The sequence below is a fragment of the Protopterus annectens genome, chromosome 13.part0 (genome assembly GCF_019279795.1).
Source record: "Protopterus annectens isolate FY-2018-M chromosome 13.part0, PAN1.0, whole genome shotgun sequence".
In the NCBI taxonomy this organism is placed as follows: Eukaryota; Metazoa; Chordata; order Ceratodontiformes; family Protopteridae; genus Protopterus; species Protopterus annectens.
Window position 1 is genome coordinate 204,747,623 of NC_056747.1, and position 22,284 is coordinate 204,769,906.

Genomic DNA, 22,284 nt, shown 5'->3' on the forward strand with positions numbered 1-22,284 from the left:
GTTAGATATATACCAAAGGGGTCATTGTACTCAATGATAGCTCTGATGAACACTGAATACAGTGGAACAATGACTTCCTTTGAGTTAGATGCCATACCTTTGTTTATAAGTTGTGCAGTATAGAATGATTATGTCACCACTGTAGACACATGATGGACAAAGGCTAAATTACTATCTATGTATGTCCCTAATTCCCTGACTACTGAGTAAAACTGTAAGGGGTGTATTGTCAATATGATAGTTACCGGGGTGGATGACTTCTCAAAGGATACCGTTATGCATTTCTTGGAATTTAGTTTTAGTCCATGGCTCTGACAGCAGTTGTTTGTCTGTGTCAGCCCCTCCTTTAGAACACTTGTGAGATTCAATGACACTTACTACTTTGCAATCATTGACAAATTTAGTTAACCAGAGACCAGTGACATTGGCCTTGACTTCTGATAAGTAAATGCTAAAAAGGAGCGCTGCAGGGACTGATCCCTGAGAGATACTACTTGTGACTGGCCACTTTGTAAAGGTGGACTCCACAATTCTAACTTCCTGGGTCCTGCCTGTGAGCCAGTTGGCTATCCACTGGGTGACATACAGGTTTACAGTGTGATATGAAAACTAACTTTATAAAATTACAAAAGAAAAATCATGATTTTGAATATATTCTTTATATTTTTATTAAAGATATTTTAATTACAACACTGCTGAATTGACTCAGCACTGAGATAATCTGTTTCATTCCTTTTCAAACAGCTACGATGCCAACAGTCAACCTACAAGGTTTTACTGTAAACATCACTATAACAAATATACAGTTTTCTGCAGACCTAAATAATTCTGCTTCACCTGTCTACAACTCCACAGTGGCAAACCTAACTCAAATGGTAAGATTCTTAAATAAATGTGATGATTCTTCTGAGTCATCTAAATTATTTAAAGTGAAATGCATCACACTCTTCATTATCTACCCATTTTGCTTTCAGCTAAATGAATTGCTCAGAAACACGAGCATCAGCAGTGTATTCCTGGGCTGCCAGATCAAAGGGTTGAGGTAAGTGGTACTACAAAATATAATTTTTAAGAATCACTGTATCTTTTAAGCATTCATTTTTTAAATGGAACATCATAGTCTTGCATACTGAAGATCAAGAATGTAATTTTTTTCCCAATGATGTTTCTTATTTAGACACTCATGCACATAACTAGTGTCAGCATCCATTAGACTATTTATGATTTGAAAAAGTATTGTTATTGTGAAAATCAAGTATCTTCACTGTTCACAAATAACAGTTTTTATTGTGTTGCAACTATTTAGACAAGGATACAATTTATATGGGACAACCATGGATGCTGTCTGCACAGTAAAGAATGATTCATCAAGCCTTCCATTTGACAGAGTTAAAGTGTATCATGAGGTCAGTGACGCAACAAATAATATCACAGCCCTGGGACCATATACCCTACATCCTGACAGCCTCTTTGTAAACGGTAAGTGAAATATTTGTTTATCACTTCCCACAGTGCAACACATCTGGTGAACTTGAATAGTTTTCTCATGAAATGCCTTTAAAAATTGCTGACCCTCTAAACAGGAAACAGAACACCCATCTGTGATATCAGAGCCCTCACATCGAGCTATTTATCAAGGAAAGGAGTAACAGATTTTGTCTGACTGAGTTGTTTTTCATTCCGTAACAAATTTAAAATAATTACAATACAGTATTTCTGTTATGCAACTTTCAACATGGAGTTTAAGTTCAGTGCTTTATATCACATTGCTGGTGAAATGGGCTTGGGAGAATATGAAGTCCAGTCTGCAGGGCCACCATTCTGCGTACTGAGAAATGAAGACCCTGCTTGGTTCTGACCATACAGGAAGGGAAGGAATTACACTATGGTGTAGAGCTACACTGAAGGAGAGATCACATATATAAGGGGATGCTGTGTATGGAGAGACCATTTGCACCAAACATGTGCTGCATCACATCACACCTGTGAGAAAGTGCTGAGGGGTCATGGCTTCTCTGCTGCAGATATATACAAAACATCTGCACTTAGTGCAGAGACCACCTCTGCAGTTAGGTCTCACCAGACTCCCCAAGAATGTGTGATTAGATAAAGCAGCAGAAAGTTTGATTGAGGTAACACAAAATAAATGGAAACAAAAAGCAAGCACAATGCTAGAATTATGATGTCTTTAAGTAAAACATTTCACTTTTATTTCTTGCAATAATAAATCCAAACATAAATGCACCTAAAAATATTCTTTTTTAACAGGTTATAATGAGAAAACTACTGTGACATCTGCTCCTACAAGTAAGTAGCCATTTTCACACATTTGTCTATACAAATTTGAAATACATACTTTGCAGTTACTTTTACTACCTAAACATTGTATGTTAATGTTTTAACTGAAAAATATATTTTAAGAATCCTTTCATGGAAATTTATCATTATGACTACAATTATTGAAAACGCACGTTTTTCTTGACTGAGAGTTTTGTGAGTTTCTGCTCAAGGTGAGCTAAAATGCATCAATGTGAGTCAGTGCTCTACCCAAGTAGAGGAAATTCTAAGGAAATTTTTCTTTATAATTACATCCCGAGTTCACCATCCTTTGGATAAGATGTTAAACAGAGAGACCCATCTACCTGAGGTGGTGGTAGCTCAGGCAGATGTAAAGAATCTCACAGGACCTGTCAAAAAGTATAGAGGATGTTCCCCGATGCCTTGGCTAAATTCTCCCTAGTACTATTAAAACTAAGTGAGACTAGCCCAGTTAACAAAGGGAAAAAATAAATTAATAAATTCTTAAGCTACACCTCTAGCCAGACTATAATTTTCTACCCCAACTATCCCTGATGTTTATCTAGCATTTCTCTTTACAGGACCTTTAAGAAAGAGATCTGAAGTCAAGGTTAGCCATGTTCACTGATAATCTCTTTTTGGGTACCCTTATTATCCATTTATTATACTTGGCCAGGAATAACTAAAAGATCCTTCAGGCTATGCCCGTTGATGCTGTTATATCTGGATACAGCAAGCAGATTTCCCATAGGATTTTTCCATGATCTTCTTGGTCACTGTTATCAGACAGATTGGTCTACAGAGCCCCTGTCTGTTTTCTAAAAGATGTCTTCATAATCAAAAGAACCACCCCCACTCCAGATTTGTGATAATTCATCTAGCCAAGTTTTTTTTTTTTTTTTTACTTTCTTCGGTCTTGCAGTCCATTCATGATGCTTTGCCTTGATCTCCCTAAAAAAACAACAGATTTTGCCTTGACAGCTTCTTTTATTATACTGCTGTCTCTCCAGAGTTCTTTCTGCTTTCATTTGCTTACTCCCAATATGACATCCGTTTTCTTTTTTAGTGAGTACTGGGATGACATTCACTTAGTATACCACCCCCCCCCCCAACACCTATGACCTGCTTCTAATACCTAATTAATTTAGTGAGGCCTGCACCCATTTCCTTTTCTGCAAGATATTCCAAAAGTTGCATTCCAGTGCCCTTCACTAATTCCCATGCTGCTTTTATCTTTGCTTTTCTCATTTCTGTCGTGAATCCTTTGCTTATCTCCTTATAGTAGACCTCCTTGAACTATGTTCTGCCATTTATTTCTGTCCTGTATGCTTTTTCCAAATCAGATGGGACTGGAGAGGGATGCAAACTTAAGCACATTACCCTCCTTGATCCCTTGTGGAGACTGGGAGAGCATAAGGAGCATCATTAATGAGTTGTCAGGGCATTGACTAAGCTGCACACAGCTGCATGGACAATATATGTAGAAATGTCCAATGTCAACGTCTATTACAATATGTGGATACGCAGACAGTGTGGTTAGGCCTCACCAAGAGAAAAAATAAGGTGGCAGGGCACTGAGTAAGCTGCACACAGCTGCATGCGCAATATATGTAGCAATGTTCAGTGCATATCAACCTGTTGGACAATATGTGCTCACACAGAGGGTGTGGTTAGCCTTACCGGGATAAATACTCCTTTGGCTGCAGTAAAAGAGAGTGGGGCTAGGCCTTACTAAGAGAAACATTTCTCTGGCTGCAGTATAAGAGGATGGTGTTAGGCCTTACCAAGAGAAATAATACTTTACCTGCAGTAAAAGGGGGTGAGGTTAGGCCTTACCAAGAGAAATACTCCTTTGGCTGCAGTATGAGAGGATGGTGTTAGGCCTTACCAAGAGAAATACTCCTTTGGCTGCAATATGAGAGGATGGTGTTAGGCCTTACCAAGAGAAGTACTCTTCTGGCTGCAGTATGATAGGGTGGGGTTAGGCCTTACCAAGAGAAACACTTCTCTGGCTGCAGTAGTAGAGGATGGTGTGAGGCCTTACCAAGAGAAATACCCCTTTGGCTGCAGTAAAAGTGGGTGGGGTTCCAAGAGAAATACTCCTTTGGCTGCAGTAAAAGAGGGTAGGGTTAGGCCTTACCAAGAGAAATAATCCTTTGGCTGCAGTATGAGAGGATGGTGTTAGACCTTACCAAGAGAAGTACTCCTTTGTCTGCAGTAAAAGAGGGTGGCGTTAGCCCTTACCAAGAGAAATAATCCTTTGGCTGCAGTATGATTCTATGCCAGCTTGCTACGATCTCCTACTGAGCCCTGACGTTGGTCAGAGAGAAAGTACTAGGGAGAACAGAAGGTGTTAGTAAACCTGGTGGACAGCTGTGGAGGAGAACAACTGTATTAAAAATTCTCTTTATACAGTCTTATTCACAAAATAATAACAAGAAGATACAGTGATTTTACTAGAGAAAAGTGGAAAGAAATATAAGGGCTTAATGATAAATGGGAAAATAAATAGAAATTTTGAAATTATAAATATAACTGGCTACAAGCATTGGCTGTATGAAATGATTATTATTCATTAGGAAGATTTTGTCATTATTGTTGCATCTGCACCTTTCTGTCTCCATCATTCCCTCCCTTCTACAAAATACTCCTTGATGATCACATTCACATGCAAAATGTGTTGATTCAACAATCCCCTCCAAAAATTATAGTTATTCAAAACTCTTTTCTCACATTTGTAATTTTGCCTCTTCAATAAGGTTGCACTATCATGTTACTTTTTTCCTGTCCTTGTAGATGAAGCCCTTATTGTTACTTAGCTTATTTATCTTCTGTTTATCAATGCTTTCATCAGAGACTTACTCTTTGTTTGTCTTACATTCTTCTCCTAACTTCCTGCTTTTTCCTAAAATGTTTCAGCTAGTTTAACTGACTTCCAATATACCCTGCCTTCATCTTTCCTTATTGTATGAATCTTGATAATGATGCCTGACTGAAATGGATCATTCAGGTTACTTTTTTCTTATTATTAGAGATTTTTATAACAAGTCAAAATGCTCAATTTGGTGTACTATTTCAGTTTAAGATTTTATATGAAAATAAATCATGAATCACTGCAAAATAGACTGATGACTGTATTACTTAGCTTTTCTGTCTAAATGTTTTAATCTGTGCAGCATTTTATCAAATCATTGTGTATTGAAATAGTCCATTTTCATTTTTTCCCCAACAGTTACAACACCGGCAGTTATTCTCCAAAGTTTTATCGTAAACATCACTGTAATCAATATGCAGTTTTCTGCAGACCTAAGTAACTCAGCATCACCAAACTATAATTCTACAGTGGCAAACTTGACTCAAACGGTGAGACTCCTAAATAAATCAACACTGTCACTTTAACTGTTTTTTATTTCTAGCAAAAGGCATTATGATCTTAAATAACCACGAGTGTCCCTGTTTTCAGCTAAATAACTTCTTCAAAAGCACCAGTATCAACAGTACATTCATCAGCTGTGAAGTCAAAGGATTGAGGTAAGTCTCATTATAAAACATGTATTGTTTTAAGAAACCCCACATAATTTAAATATCCTTATTTGGCAGTGTAACTCGTATAGCTAAATGCACTAATTACCTTCACCTTGTGGTCATGCATTTGATTCTTTCAGTATAGGCCTGTAAGCTGTGTTAGTGTCAGTTAACCAGAAAGTGCTATGAGATCTCTTCTAAAAAAGAGGAATTAGTACCTAACGGGTTTGATCAGAAAAAAAGGGGAAAAAAAATAAATACATAAACAGTATGAAACATATGTATAAGATTTTTAAAAACACATAATTAAAAAAAACATACTAGCAAAGTTAATGAGCATAAAACAGTATTTGTGCAACTGTAATTATCATTTTAATTGGAACTGATTAGTTTGAAAGTTAATGATTTAGAAATGGATACAACCTACAAATTAACTATGATTTGTCAAATTATTGTTATTTAGAGCAGATATACCTTGCTACTTCATAAATAACCATTTGTTTATTATATTGCAAATATTAGGAAAGGAGACAGTACAAATGGAACAACAGTTGATGCCATCTGTGTTATTAAGAATGATTCATCAAGTCCTGCATTTGACAAAATAGCCATGTACAATGATGTGAGCCAAAGAACAAGGAATATTACAGCATTGGGCCCTTATACACTTCAGCCTGATAGCCTCTACGTAAATGGTAAACTATGATGTTTTCTTACTTGCACAGATTATGTAGTGCTTGTGTTTGACTTCTTTATAATTGAGTAAGCCAGTGGTATACAATTATGGTAGCTGTCTTCACTGATTTGGTCAAAAATTTAAAAGGCACTGGAGACCATCTGATTGTGGGAGAGGTATACATGTTGATGGTTGACATCCTTACTAGGGGGAGTTAAAGGCTGGCTCAAGGTTTTTGGAAATGCATCATTTTTTTTTTGCAGTTGTGTCTCTGTCAACATATGTAAGAAGGATAGCAAGGTTTGCAAATTTTGAATGTTGGTTTGGGGAACAAGATAGTGAAGAAGAAAAATCAGTGCTCCACCACCCCAAAATGTAGCATGTAAGGAAAACAGGAGTGAAGGTTGTGCTGGACAATGATTCATACATGCTAAAAAGTGCTTGGATCAGACTAGATCACTTTGTACCACAATTTTAGATATTTTACTTAAAACATAGTGTTCATTAACTTTTAGGTTCCATCTTCCTTTTTTGCATAGGAATGGAAGATATCCCAAATTGCTCTACATGTTCTTAAAAAAGTGGTATCTTTAAGGAGTGACAGTTCTCAGTGGGATAGTGTAGGGGATGAGGGCTAGATGATTTGCTGACAGGAATCTCTACCTACCCCACCCCAGCAATGATGGCTGCAAGAGTAAAGCTGTTGGGAAAGGAAGTGGGTGAAATATGAACAACATTATCTAAAAAAATGACCAAAGGAGCAGGAAATACAGCAGTGAGGCATATATTGGCAAGCCATTCTTAAAACAAAATGCAAGTATTTTTGGAGTCAGAGAAAGTAGTATAACCTTGCTTGATGAGTTCACTGGGAAGATGAAAACAATCAGAAACCACTGGGTAGTGAGCAGTTCAGAGAATGGTATGCAAATTTGTAAAGCTATTAGCTATTAGCAGGTTCTTAAGTTCAAACCTGTAAAGATTCGGACAGCATTTGAACCTGGTAAGATTACATGATTTGAAGAAAGGAAAAAAAATATAAGGTCATGGAATAAAAAGGCAAAATAAAATTTAAAAAGTCCTTGAAAAGATTGCCAGTGTTATTACATTCAACAATTCCATTCCTTATATCTTACAGACACTTGTGGTAGCAAAAAAAAAAAAAAAAAAAACAACACATTTTTGTTTTATTGTAAATGCATAGCACCTTTTTACTATACACGTTTCATTTTCAGTATTTAAGTCTGATTTTAATGAAAGAATATCTCAAATATTTTGTTAAATATAGGGCTACAGTACGATTCATCATTCATTTATCTTGTATATTTTACCTTATAGGTTATAATGAGAGAAGAACAGTAACAACTACTCCAACAAGTAAGTAATATTTTTTCTCTTTTCTAAACTCTTTCTGCATAATAGGGACAATCTGACAGTCTCCATGCTTGCCATGGATTGTAGAGGAAGAGGAACACAATATGCACTTTCACTTGCCTTTTGCTCATTTTCCTAGTGGCTGCATCTCTGAGTTGGTATATGTATGTAAGTAACAGAGGGCTGGAGAAAGACCTCCAGTGTGAGGTTTGCTTGGGGGAGTGGTTGTTGCTCTTTACAAAAACAGTTTTTAACATTATATTTGTTTTACAACTGTTCCACTTTTGCTGTTTAACTGTTTTCTCTTCTGTGTTGATATTTTCTTTCATGTGTTTTCTGCTTAGCCCAGATGTTAATGAGTGTTTGTGGGTAGGATTCATTTCTCAGAAATAGTGATATGCATTTCAGATTCACAGATAGCTGTGATTCAACTAGCCATTGTGGAAGACTATTAGATGTCTCTAGAGATCACATCCCCCCCATCGCACCTCTCTGCACCTACAAGACGAGCCTTTAACTGTGATGCAATTCCCACCTTTTTCAAACTCTGTGCAGTAATTCCCTTCCTGATGACCTGCTGTAACTGACTCTTTTATTCTAGTTCATTTAAGTTAATTTCAGCAGGAGACATTTCACCTCTTCTACCCTATCATTTTAATGCAGTCAACAATCTGTTTTTCCATCTTTATCTGTTTAATTCTTTTTATCTCTTCCATGCCCTGCAGTTTCTTTCTCCTTCACTCTTTCTGGTAGTCTGCTTTATTTATCCATTATCCACTCCATGATGAAGGACTTCGCTAACCCAAAGAGCAGTTTGTTATTTCAGGCTGCTGCTTGACACCTCTCTTCCTTCCTCTGTTCTTCTTCTTTGTAAGGGGCTATGTTCTTTTCTTTTCACCAACAATATCTTGTGAATCTATATGATGATCCAGCTCTCTCTTCTGCTCCCCAAGGATGAAATTACATTTCCTTTAGTTTCTATTCAACCCTCAAACAGGCTTTGTAAACACTGTCTAGACACCTCTTACTTGCCCAGAATCACCTCTTTGTCCTCCAACACTGCATGCAGTACACAAAGATTGGTCTCAACAAGGTCTGGTAAGTGAAAGAATTACTTCATTCCTTCTAGAATGTATCAGCCTAGAGGTATACCACAGTATCTTGTTTGCAACTGCTGCCTCTACTCTCCTTCTGTTTCTAGTGGTCTAATCTTGGTGTGGTAATCATTCTCTGGTCATTTTCCTGTTTGGTCATCTTCAGTACTACTCCCTTCAGCTGGTACCTTGCACCTAGGATATTATTGCTCAAGTAAAGTATATTTGTCTGCACAGAACCTTAGCTGAGGCCTCTCTCCCCATCTGGTTCCTTTTTTTAAATCCTTCCTAATGCTCTCCCTGTCATCCTCTACAAACGTGACACTCATTTTGTCATCTGCAGAGTGTTTATTGACTACTCTCTCTTTTACCCAGATATGTCTATGACAAACAGAATGTAAGCAGTCCAGAAGAGACCTCTGCAGAACTCCACTTGATAAAGTCCTGCCACCAACACTGCCTTCGTCTTATTCTTTAGTTAACTCTCTAGGTATTCTCTTGTTTTCTGGCCCCTTTCCCTACATTTAGCAGTTTATACAGTATTCCTCTTTACAGCATCAAGTAGAAAAAAATTGATGAAATCCAGATAAGCTATATCCACTGACAATCTGGTTTCCCCTGTTAGTATCACATTTAACTGACGGATTCTTCTCACCATGATCTTATGTGCCTGTCCATGAAGGTTTGTATCTGCAAGAAAAGCAAACAGTTTTCCTCAGGACATTTTTTCCATATTGGTCACTGATATCAGGCTGATTACTTTGTAGTTCCATGGTTTCATTTCTATACTTGAAGGAACCAAAGCTTCTATCTTACCATGATGTAATGGCTCTGCAGTGGACAGTGACCTGATATAGAGTTCAGCCCACATTCCAGGACATTTTTAATTATAGTGAGAGGGTTTACCTGGCCACTGTGCATTTTCTTACCTTGAGGCAGATAGTATTTTCTCCCCCTTCTGTCTTTCTCTTATCTGTCTGTCCTGCTTTCTGCCCAGTGGTCTCCCTATTTTATATTTGATTCTTCCCGTAGTCACAGTTCCCATTCTTTTCCTTGATTAATGAGATCTGTACTCTCTTCCTTTTTGCCTGGAATATACGTAAAAAGTTTATTTCCCCTGTCTGATCCCCTTCAGTAATTCACTTCCATTCAGGCTTTTGCTGACCTTATTTTGTTCATTCATTGGCCTTTTTCCTTGCAGGGAAGGGTATCTTTTAACTCTGCTTCTGTACCTTTCGTCTCATCCTCTTGTTTTTTTTTTTTTTGCTATGCTTTTGACCGTTTGACCTCTATGCTTATTTATCATCAAGTATCCTCCTACCAGTCTTGAGACTATTTAATCCTATGAACTGGGTATTACCAATGTAGAAGCAAGAACTAACTGAAGGGGCTATCATCCAGGTAGCAAATTATATGATTTATGCCACTATCAGCATTGCAACGGTGACCCTGTTTCTGTTAATGCCCTTCAATCACCCCTTTTGGCTGATGGAAGATTCTACATAATCATGAGTACTCCCATGCTATCTTTATGTATTTGTATACTCCCATGCTATCTTCATGTATTTTTATACTCCCACGCTATGTTCATGTATTTGTATACTCCCATGCTATCTTCATGTATTTTTATATACCCATGTTATCTTCATGCATTTGTATATTCCCATGCTATCTTCATGTATTTGTATACTCCCATGCTATCTTCATGTATTTGTATACTCCCATGCTATATTCATGTATTTGTATACTCCCATGCTATCTTCATGTATTTGTATACTCCCGTGCTATCTTCATGTATTTGTATACTCCCATGCTAGCTTCATGTATTTGTATACTCCCATGCTATCTTCATGTATTTGTATATTCCCATGCTATCTTCATGTATTTGTATACTCCTGTGCTATCTTCATGTATTTGTATACTCCCGTGCTATCTTCATTTATTTGTATACTTCCACTATCATGCTAATGAGGGGTACTCTCAGTGGTTTGCAGTCAATGCACACATCCTTGGCCCTGGCCTTTTCCATGTAAGACACTATTTTTATGGTGGTGATCACAAACCAAAAACTCCAGAGCATTGCCCCAGAATGGGTCAACAGGCATTAACCACTCACGCCCACCCTCTGCTGTCTCACTCTTCCAGTCTTCAAGCTGTTAATCTAACTTGGGTCATTTGGATTGCATTTAGGTATTTATGCATCAATGCCACTTGCTATAGCAGAAAATTACTGCTGCCACATCACTTTCATACTCTCTATGATTTCCCTAATTCTCTAAATAACGCCTTATAAGTAGCTTCTACATTATATTCTATCTTTCTTTTAATTCATCCTAACCATACCAATATTTTTGTGTCTCTCAAATGATTTTATCTCCTGTAAGGCTAATATCCCAACATTTCCTCCTTCCTTTCTCTCGTTTATCATACATTCTCTGTTCTCTATCCTCCTGCCAACTTTTGTTAACTTGAATAGTTATTCCCATATTACTCAGTATTTCATTATGTTATAAACTGTAACCTTATTGCAAAGCTTTCTCCTGGGCCACAACTGAAAATGGGCTTTAGCTTAGCAGGACTATCAAGTTAACAAATATAAAATAAATAAATTAATACATACAGGTGATACAATACATTGGCATTCCCTTCTTCTTTAATTTTATTTCTATCCTGTTTCCACAGACTTGACCGTTCTAGCTCCGTCTCTTCTCCAGATCTTAAATGACCTTCAGTTTGCCTTCATTCCTCTAGCTCCTTTTTGATCTTTGCTGTAATTTTCCCCTATAGTCTCATATCCATGCCCCTCCCCCAATTTTGAAATGCAGAGTATAATAGAGGCTGTTTCACGACTGCTTCTATCTTGATTATCAAAACCCCTGGAATAATTCTCTTGTTGGTGCAGTAACCTACCAGATAAATTACTTTATCTCATCCCTGATGACTAATAAAATAAATAACTTTATCTGTATCCCATTACCTATGACTGATGGTGGAAACCATATTTCAGACAAATCTTTGCTGACCTAAACCATTGATCTAGTTAATCTAAAAGCACATAAAATACTGGAACATCTCTTTGCATAACCTTCTTCATGAAAATAGTGATGACAAAAAATGTTATTTTTACTTTTACACCAGCAAAGTTTGAATGAGAAAAAGACACAAATTAAATTGATAAAAATAACCAAATAAGATGGGTAAAGATGGCTCAGTTTTATAACAACATTGTGATACTCTACAAAGTGGATGGTTCAGACTGTTAACCCCCACACACACACAAACACACACACACACACACACACACACACACACACACACACACACACACACACACACACACGCCACAAGGAAAGCTTCAATAGCATCACCCCCCCCAAAAAAAAATCAGTTTTTCATTCAGCATCCACAGTCTTTCTCCTTCCCTTATCCTATCAGTCCCAATGAAACTTTTTTTTCTTATTAGTTGCAATGCTGTAATAATTCAAATGTTAAGTTTAGTGTACTGTTTCAGTGAATAATCAAATGATTACAATATATTAGACTGCTGATTGTCTTATTTAATAACTTTTCTGTCTAAACAATTTTATTTATATGTCATTTTACACAAATCATTCTGTTTTGAAATAATCCATTTTCAACTTTTCCAAAACAGCCACGTTACCAGCAGTTATCCTCCAAGGTTTCACTGTAAACATCACTGTTACAAATATACAGTTTTCTGCAGACCTAAATAACTCTGCTTCACCTGTCTACAATCATACAGTGGCAAATCTGACTCAAACGGTGAGATTATTAAATGAATTTAAAAATGCTTTCACTTACCTGCTTTGATCTATAGCAAGAGGCACTGTGGTCTATTGTAAATATTATTTTCCATGTTCACAGCTAAATAACCTCTTCAAAGGCACCAGTATAAACAGCACATTCATCAACTGTGAAATCAAAGGATTAAGGTAACTATCATTATAAAACATAATATTAGAAGAAACACTGCATTATTTCAATATTCTTATCTGGTAGTTTAACTTATAGGGCTAAGGACTTCATTCTTTCAGTCCCAGTTTGCAAGCTATTTAATTCTCAGCAGATCTCTTAACTATGAATAGTTTCCAAGGCAATCCTAACAAAGGGAAACTGTGAACTTGTGCTTGTTGGGTTTATTCAGTTAAAAAGTAATATAATAATAAAAAAAAAAACAACATTAAACATTATAGATATGATTGAGAAGCAGCTTATTGGAGTTCAAGGCCATAAAAAAGTGTTCTTCAGATTTGAAAATTTTGAACTTGTTTTGATATTGAATAATTTGAAAGGTAATCACTTGAGAAATGGATATTGAACTATTGTAAACGTTATAAACTACATAAGATTTCTGAAAGTACTATTATTCAGAACACCTATGCCTAGCTGTTTCATAAATAACCATGTGTTTATTACTTTGTAAATATTAGGCAAGGAGACAGTACAAGTGGAACAACCATTGATGCCGTCTGCACTATTAAGAATGATTCATCAGGCCCACAGTTTGACAGAGTAAATGTGTATCAGGATGTGAGCCGAGCAACAAGAAATATCACCGTATTAGGCCCGTATACACTTCAGCCTGACAGCCTCTATGTGAATGGTAAACTAAGCTTGTATTTTCCCTATAATTTGATGACAGAACAGTTAAGATAATGCAGTCTTCCTGATAAACATCTGTGAAAGTGACTGAACCAGTTGCATAACAGTAAAATAGCCATCTTTAGTGACAATGATCAGGAATTGAGAATGGGCCTAGGGCATTGGAGACCCATCTTTTAAAGTGAGAAACATATATCTGGATGGCTGCCATCCTTGTAGGTGGAAGTAAAGCTGAGATATGATGTTCAGAAGTACCACCTTTTTTATCATTGCTTTTCTGCCAAACTAAGTAGGCTATACAGATTTTAAGTACTGCCTTGGTGAACACCACCCCCCCCTGCCCCCCACCATAATGTATACATGAGGTAGCAGGTATGTAAAGCAGGTCTGAGGCATGAGCTGATAAACAACAGTGGTTCATATATTCGTACAAAGTACTTGCATCAGCTTAGTTTACTTTGTCAGATAAACCAAGGCCTTTTTATTGAAAAGACAGTGTGCACAAACATCTAAGTTTCATCTTTATGTACATTGGTGGAGGATACTCCTGTATGTACACATGCTTAAACAATCACAACTGTAATGAGTGGCATTTCTCTTTGGATTATGCATAGGGAGGTGAGAGATGGAGGGTTTGTTTAAAAGAACCTGTACCCCCATGCACTCAACAATGCTGTATGTGATGGAGGGGAACACAGAAGACCTAGCAACAATATCACTTGAGAAAGTAAGAACTTTTTTCATACTTTGACATAGGAATGGGGTCCATTCTTGTCATGGTATTAGAAACCCAAAAGATTTGGAAAAATTAAATAGAGGCAAAGTAACTACAGGAGTAGGGGATGTAAGACTGATGGTTGATCCAATGTCTTAAACCAAACCCCAAATAATGCTGGGACTACACAAATACATTACTTGGGGCTAGAGGGAGTCTTATGCAGTGCTCTAAGACAGTGAACAGTAAACTTATAACTTCTAATATGAATGTCCTTCAGGGATTCATGTAGCAGTTGTGGCACTGATAGTGGCCACATAATCCTTCATTAAGACTTAATTTGCCGAATGATTTATAAGACTATAACAAATGGTAGGCCATGGAAGAGAAAGTAAATGAAAAAAAGCTTTAAAAAGTCGATGAAAATATTGATAATATCATTGCATTCAGCAGTTCCATTGATTCTGTTTTTGCATAGTTCTGTCTTAGAAACACAACTGGTAGCACTGAAGATATATATATATATATATATATATATATATATATATATATATATATATATATATATATATGTGGGACCGGTACTGATTCCCGAAGGAACTTTTCACCGAAGCACAAATAGCCAGGCATACTTCCGCGAAAGTGCTTTTTACCGAAAAAGCACTTTCGTGGAAGTATGCCTGCAGCTAGAGGGAGTTGTGGGGGAATGACTGTTGTGGAGATTGTTCTACGGTGTGGATAAGAGAATATTCCCTTTTTCTCACTGTAGTGAGATCTTGGAGTAAGAATATTAAAGTGGGGGTGTGGGGCAGAGCCCCCCACATGGGGGGTGCAGGGGGGCTTTCCGCCTGCATAAAAGTAGATGTATTGTTTTTTTTATTTTTAATGTACTTTAATGAAAGTGCTTTTTCGGTGAAAGCACTTTCGTTAAAGTGTGTTCGCTGATTGTGGATTCGGACTATTGAACTTTCATTCAATAATCCTAGATCCATATACATATATATATATATATATATATATATATATATATATATATACATATAGCTAATACAGATATATATATATATATATATATATATATATATATATATATATATATATATATATATACATATATTTATACATATGTTTTTTTAATTTATTGCAAAAGCACAGTGCCTTTTTAGTTAAATTCTTAGACCTCATTTTAATGATTTTAATGAAGGTTATCTGTAATGTTATTTTAAACACAGGGGTGTATTAAACCAGGATGCACATATTTGACTTTTGTGTGTTACTTTATAGGTTATAATGAGAAAAGGACAGTGACATCTGCACCAACAAGTAGGTTACACTTTCTCTTTTTTTCTAATCTACTTCTACATAACGCAAATGATACACCTTTCAAAACCATTGATAACTGAATAACAAGTGTGTAAAATATTTTGTACGCATTTTACAAAGCAATATGAGTTATATTATAAATTTGGTATGCCACTTCAGCTTGAATTTTAAGTATCCCTTTGATTAAAGAGATTACATTTCTTTTGCCAAAGTACAAGCTTTTGTCTACAAATGTTTTTTGAGAACTAACGTCCAGTTCAAGAAATGACTAAACTGTAAAATGTTAATTTAAAAATAATCTGCATGCACTCTTGTATCAGTTTTCAGTTGCTGTTGTTATAGAGTTGCTCAATTAAAAAATTATTTTGCTAATTACTCATTTCACATGATGTAAATTAATGCAAAAAATAATCTAAATTTTCCACTAAATGAACAGTTCACTTATTAAATTGGAAAAAAGGTAAACAGGCAAAAAAAAGTCAGTGAACAGAGAAATATATGTAGCAAGACCGGGTATGAATACATTAGGAATGACTACATATGGAAAAGGGGATAAAGACTTAAAAAAGTGAAACTCAGTAAAGGGAAAAGGAATGGAGTTTGAAAATAATACAAATAGAAACAAAGAATTAAAGAAAGGGCACATGTAGATTTTTAACTGGAAAATCCTCCTAAGCATGGCTTTACATTCTCACACGATGCACAAGAATTCCAGTTTGTACCGGACCCCTTTAATAAACACATCACACCGAATGACGTTTGACGACCTTTATTAAACTTTCATAAATATAACTTTATTAGCCAATATTTATTAATTACAACTGAAACATAGTATAGCTGATTGAATTCCAGCATCAAAATCCCTGTAATTTTAGTCAGGACACAGTGACCTTGCTCATCCTTACCCAGTAAGCAGCGCCCATACCTCCAAAAGCCTTGTAGTTAAACAGGACAATGTGACCTTGCTTATCCTGACCCAGTAAGCAGCGTCCATACCTCCAACATCCCTGTAATGTTAAACAGGACAGCGTGACCTTTCTCATCCAGACCCAGAAAGTAGTGTCCATACCTCCAACAGCCCTGTAATGTTAAACAGGACAGCATGACCTTTCTAATCCAGACCCAGTAAATAGTGTCCATACCTCCAACAGCCCTGTAATGTTAAACAGGACAGTGTGACCTTGCTCATCCTGACCCAGTAAGCAGCGTTCATACCTCCAACATCCCTGCAATGTTAAACAGGACAGCGTGACCTTTCTCATCCGGACCCAGTAAGTAGTGTCCATACCTCTAACAGCCCTGTAATGTTAAACAGGACAGCGTGACCTTTCTAATCCGGACCCAGTAAATAGTGTCCATACCTCCAAAAGCCCTGTAATGTTAAACAGGACAGTGTGAACTTGCTCATCCTAACCCAGTAAGCAGCGTCCATACCTCCAACATCCCTGTAATGTTAAACAGGACAGCGTGACCTTTCTAATCCAGACCCAGTAAGTAGTGTCCAAACCTCCAACAGCCCTGTAATGTTAAACAGGACAGTGTGACCTTGCTCATCCTGACCCAGTAATACTTCCCCTTGCTTATTTATCAAGCAGCATCCCATCACTCACTTCATTTACCATTTATTGAATTCCACATCCAACCAAATAAGCAGCATCCTTACCCCTGTTTGCTTATTTATCAAGCCACCTCCAAATACTCACTTTCCTTTCCAAACTCATTAAAATGAACATACAAACCAGAGGGGGAACAGAAGACATCACACCTGTCCCTCTTCTCCACCCACCAGATTGACCAGGCTGTTTCCCCTCTCTCCTACCAACTTCCAAGCTAATACCTCATTAAAAGGCATAACAACATCATTTGGTGTACAACATCCACTCTAACCAAACTAGATCTGTGTCACCACCTACCAAAGTCCTAACTCATAAATAGCCAAAGTAGTCAACTGCCTAACTGGCTAAATTTAAACCCTCCCCCCCATCCTTCTACAATGCTAGAGTGGCCAACCATAACCTCATAACCTAGAATAACCTCTATATATTGGTTAAACTCACTTACCTAGCCACCAATAGTAGCATCACATGTTTCCCAGGTCATTACCTGATGAATGCACCACCAAAACATTAAACCCACACCAGGTGAAACCACACCAGAGCAGTGTACCACGAAAACTCTAAGAAGCCCAATGACACCCGAAACAAAATATGTCTAATTGTAATGCCTTTCTCCTCCCAATGGATATACTAATGACCAGAGTGAAAATTTATGTCTAATCAATCAATAATCTAATAATCTTGCCATCAAACCCATTATTATAAGGCAAGAAAGCATTTGGCAATCAAAACTACCCTGTTAATGACATCAGTACATCCATGAATAATAGGTCAATGGCCCATCGTAAACCAGCACCAACCCTTGCTCCAACTTACTTTGACAATAGGCAATATCTGCCAAACTTCACACTATCAAACCTACTTTTCCGGCATGAACCACTGCCCAAAATTTAGTAAATTAACCTAATGCTGTCCCCCAAGGAACCAAAGCAATTGCAACTAAAAGCTCCTTGACCAAGTGAAATGTCCCAACTTGTTCACAAGCCTAAACCAAATAACTCAACAATCCATCCCACCAATCTCTTAACCCCTGGTGGCTGCAACACAATATGACCAAGCTAGAAACACCCTTCCATATGCTTTACTTTCAAAAGCTACTCCAGAATCCTGCTATAAGCATATAATCCTTCTAACCTAACCTAACATTCCTCAGCTGACTGCATCAGCAAACCATACCGCTGTAATATCAGCCAGGTAAAATGGACCCTATTCCCCCAACTTCCCCTGCTAATACTAAGCCTACTAAATTAAAACTGACTTCTAAGTCCCACATCCCACCTCCAGTCATCTTACCCCATTTGACAAACAAGCCACAAAACAATCCCCCTAAAAGTATGCCCCAACTCAATTCACCTGCCACATTTGCAAAGTAATGCAAATCCCCCGGACCAATGCAATGCAGCTACCAAAACTCAACTCCATCCTTATTCTGATGCCCACCCTTGCAGTTCCCATTAAAGCTTTCCTTTCAACGTATCACCTTCGCACCCAATAATGAAACAAACCCTAAACATCTGCTAGAACACCAAAATCCGTGCCCTATTTAATCCTCATAACTTCAGCCTAGCCACTGGAGCACGTACAGCCTTCCTATCCCCCACACTCACATACCTGCCACCCATCAAACCCTCCTGTTCTAAAAGTCACACATATAACGTACACCCTCCTATCAGTCCAAGGAAAAGAATAATGACCAAACTAAATGACCTGCCCTTCCCCCGTTCCTAATCCATCATAGCTCCAATCACTACTTCCCTTTATAAGAAACAAATAATCCTACATAATGTCCCCACACTTCTTGAGTCAGTAGAAATTCCTTAAGAAAACCCCGTCATATTATCCATGTAACAAATTAACCTACACAATTCAGGGTAAACTCAAATTAACCAGTATGTCTTCCCCATCTCTCACTTGTACCTCTGAATACCTACCACCACATTTCAAACCAGTGTGAAATCTACACAGTGTTGATAAGGGCAAGGCCGTATCCTACTGTAACCAAACTGCCTAAGAAAAGTTAATATCCAGAGGTCCCCTCACATGTACGCAGTAAGCCAATAAAGTCTTAACCCATGTTTGCTGTTTAAAAAGTCCTTAATGTCATCAGACTAGCCCCATCCATCTCCGTGAGTTCGCATATCCTGGTTTTCCTCATTCCAAACCCCGCTCCCCCATATCAGCGGAACCCCATCCACATCAATGAATTTACATAACCCTGTACTCCCCCATTCCAAACCCCTCTTCCCAGTAAAAGCAAAGGGTCAAATGACCCCCTCCCCTCACTGGCCTTGGGACAAGCCTAACCAATCAGTCATCGCTAAACACCTGCTTCAATGAACCCCTGATGTATCTTATCCTTACTTGTCCCCATAGTACTCTGAACTGAGTAGGTAATATTGTAACAGTACCTGTGACATCACTCCATGCTGCTCCAGCAATCAAAACCCCCCTTTGCTGCAACATCCATCACCTGATGAGACCACTTCCTTCAGCCCATTGGCTGATATGAACTCTGAGTTGACACCATCTGTGACCCCTTTGCATACCACTCCAGCAACTGAAACACCCACCATAGCATCACCATCTTCAAGAAATGACACATGTAAATTGTCAGATATACATAAGATAAGCATGCACGCAGGGAGACACTCACAGACAGAAAACCTCCTCCAACTTCACTCATCCTACTCACTCTCACACACACATTCCCAACCCATTAGCCCCAAGCCTGCCCTTTAACATCTTGTTAAGCTACCTGTCAGATCTGGTGACTCAGAATTTGAGAACCTTCACCAGTTTAAAGAACAACCTAAATTATGAAATAATTCCATCCATGCTGCCACAACTGGGCAGCCTACCTCTTAATACAAGTCTTCTGGACAAGGCCTTTTTAAATAAATAAATTAATAAACAAAAATGGGGGAACAAAGGCCTGAATATAAGGACAGACCCATATATTGCTCTTATAAACTTAGAATGCAGCTAGGGAACAGGGTTTGTACTAATATACCTTTTCTGACAGATTTGAAACCTGAAAATCAAATGTAAAATTTGGTGACGTCAGTCCTCAGCTCCCCCCAGTGACTTGCCAAAAATAGGCCACAATATAAAGTAATATCTGGATGTTTTGCCAAATTTGGACAGATGAGAGGTAGGCCAGGCAGCAGCGATGTCCACTTACTGCTGAGTATCAGTCATAGCTCAGAAAATGCAGAGCCGGCAAAATAGGACAACATAATGTCAAGGTCACAGTATCTTCCCCTTTACCCACACACACTTTCAGAGCATGTTACCACTGCCTGGGTTAAACTACCTAACATGAAGCCCACAATGTAGACAACTTCACTAAAATACATCCCTTTCTTGTAATTCTCTATTGAACCTATATGCTAGTTTCAATTAATCAGAGACAAATCTCAACAGAACCACAGACAGATCCAGAAATGCCCATAAACACTTAGGAAACAGTCTACAACTATAATAGTGACATTATTTATTAGGTGTAATTCACCACATTTTTCTACAACAAAAGTCCCAGAGTTTCCAATATAAACAAAAAGCACTCTGGGCATTCAGCAAATGTTTACAGTTGACCGGTATGCCGCAACCCTTCTGTCGCTCCAGAACAACCACTCCATACAGTAATATACAACTATGGAATTAACCGGTTGCTTTAACATGAATTCCTGAAGGGCATGAATACTGCAACTCAAATGTCTGTCATTATCCCAAGCTGCCAACAGTCTGCCATAAACCAGAAAATCATGAAAGCAGACACAAATTTAAGTAAGGTAGGACATCCTGCAAAATATGCATGGATAAGTATAACTATTCTCACCTACCTCCTCCTGGCCGTCCCTGCCACATCGTGCATGCATGAACGTCCACTGCTTGCAGATCCCCTTAGCCCTCGAAAACCTTCCATCCCATCAGAAAGTTAATCAGGTTCTTTACACAAGTCACCCCACTCTCTCTCTCTCCCACACAACTTTCTGCCATGAACTTCAACCCAATAACTGACCACAAGCCACAATATAAACCCACAAGAAATAAAGCTATAGCTCTTCCCACTGACTCTGTAACTCCAAATAGCAGCAGTGCAAATGCAGCTGTTCTGATATGAGAAAGGGACCATGAAAAACAAAACAAAACCCAGGCTTGATAATGAATGCTGAGTACCTCTTTTTCATTCTTCTCTTTTTTTCTTTTTCTCCTCCAACCTACACCATGGTAACCAACAGTCCACACTCTGCTGTACCCCATGCCAACAGCAGCACTTGGAATGGCCCACAGTAGCATGAACAGTGAGGAACAGCTCCCATCCCCTGAGGCCATAATGTCATGAAAGCCGTCAATAAATATGAGGCAACATCTGGAGCAAACATTTGTAAGTATAGTCCATACAAACTTAGCAAGCTAGTAGAAAAACAGATTGTGCACTAACATGAATCTCAAAAACCAAAACATGCAACCATGAAAACTCTATCAACAGACCCACACTCCTTCAACTACTGATCCGCAACCTGCCAGACATATTCATCAGCTGCCTCTCAACCTCTCAGTCAGAAATCTGGTGAAAAGCTATACAATCAGGAGGCACACTCCAGCCCCAAGCCCCCACACAATCTAAGCTATTCAGCCTCACTCCTCCCCAGTCACACCATGAGGTGAACATGCCTAGACTCTCCTCTGCCCTGATCAGTCTTGTGAACAACCACCGCCTGTGCAATGCTCTACAAACTGCCAATAATCTCCTAAGAAATGCAACTGTACCACTGATCACCCCAAGACACTTGCAGACCAGGTATCTGTCACACACTGTCAACATTTGTAATGAGGGTGGGGAAGCAAAAAAAAAAAATCCCAACCATTACTCACATCCACCTGCTCATCACCACCAACAGAGGCCTACCTGACGCCAATGACCCACAGGTCATCTCGGACGTAAACCACAATGTAACAAGTTTACACGAAAATGTGATTCCTTAGCCAGTTGCACTTGCCTAAACCCCTTAAGCCCCTCTCTGCCCTTACCTCATTTCC

The 22,284-nt window shown here is 38.1% G+C and overlaps 1 protein-coding gene across 4 annotated transcripts in view; it reads left to right on the forward strand.

Annotated features, from left to right (window-relative positions):
- Positions 1 to 22,284, forward strand: part of LOC122817708 (mucin-17-like) — a 283,584-nt gene that overhangs the window by 128,710 nt on the left and 132,590 nt on the right. For 3 of the 4 annotated variants that reach the window (XM_044090784.1, XM_044090785.1, XM_044090786.1), the window contains 12 exons: positions 745 to 875; positions 975 to 1,042; positions 1,307 to 1,479; positions 2,269 to 2,307; positions 5,531 to 5,661; positions 5,762 to 5,829; positions 6,346 to 6,518; positions 7,835 to 7,873; positions 12,617 to 12,747; positions 12,850 to 12,917; positions 13,416 to 13,588; positions 15,587 to 15,625. In XM_044090784.1, coding sequence (XP_043946719.1) covers positions 745 to 875; positions 975 to 1,042; positions 1,307 to 1,479; positions 2,269 to 2,307; positions 5,531 to 5,661; positions 5,762 to 5,829; positions 6,346 to 6,518; positions 7,835 to 7,873; positions 12,617 to 12,747; positions 12,850 to 12,917; positions 13,416 to 13,588; positions 15,587 to 15,625 — 1,233 coding nt within the window. The remainder of the gene's footprint in view (positions 1 to 744; positions 876 to 974; positions 1,043 to 1,306; positions 1,480 to 2,268; positions 2,308 to 5,530; positions 5,662 to 5,761; positions 5,830 to 6,345; positions 6,519 to 7,834; positions 7,874 to 12,616; positions 12,748 to 12,849; positions 12,918 to 13,415; positions 13,589 to 15,586; positions 15,626 to 22,284) is intronic. The other variant, XM_044053731.1, reaches the window with a different exon arrangement.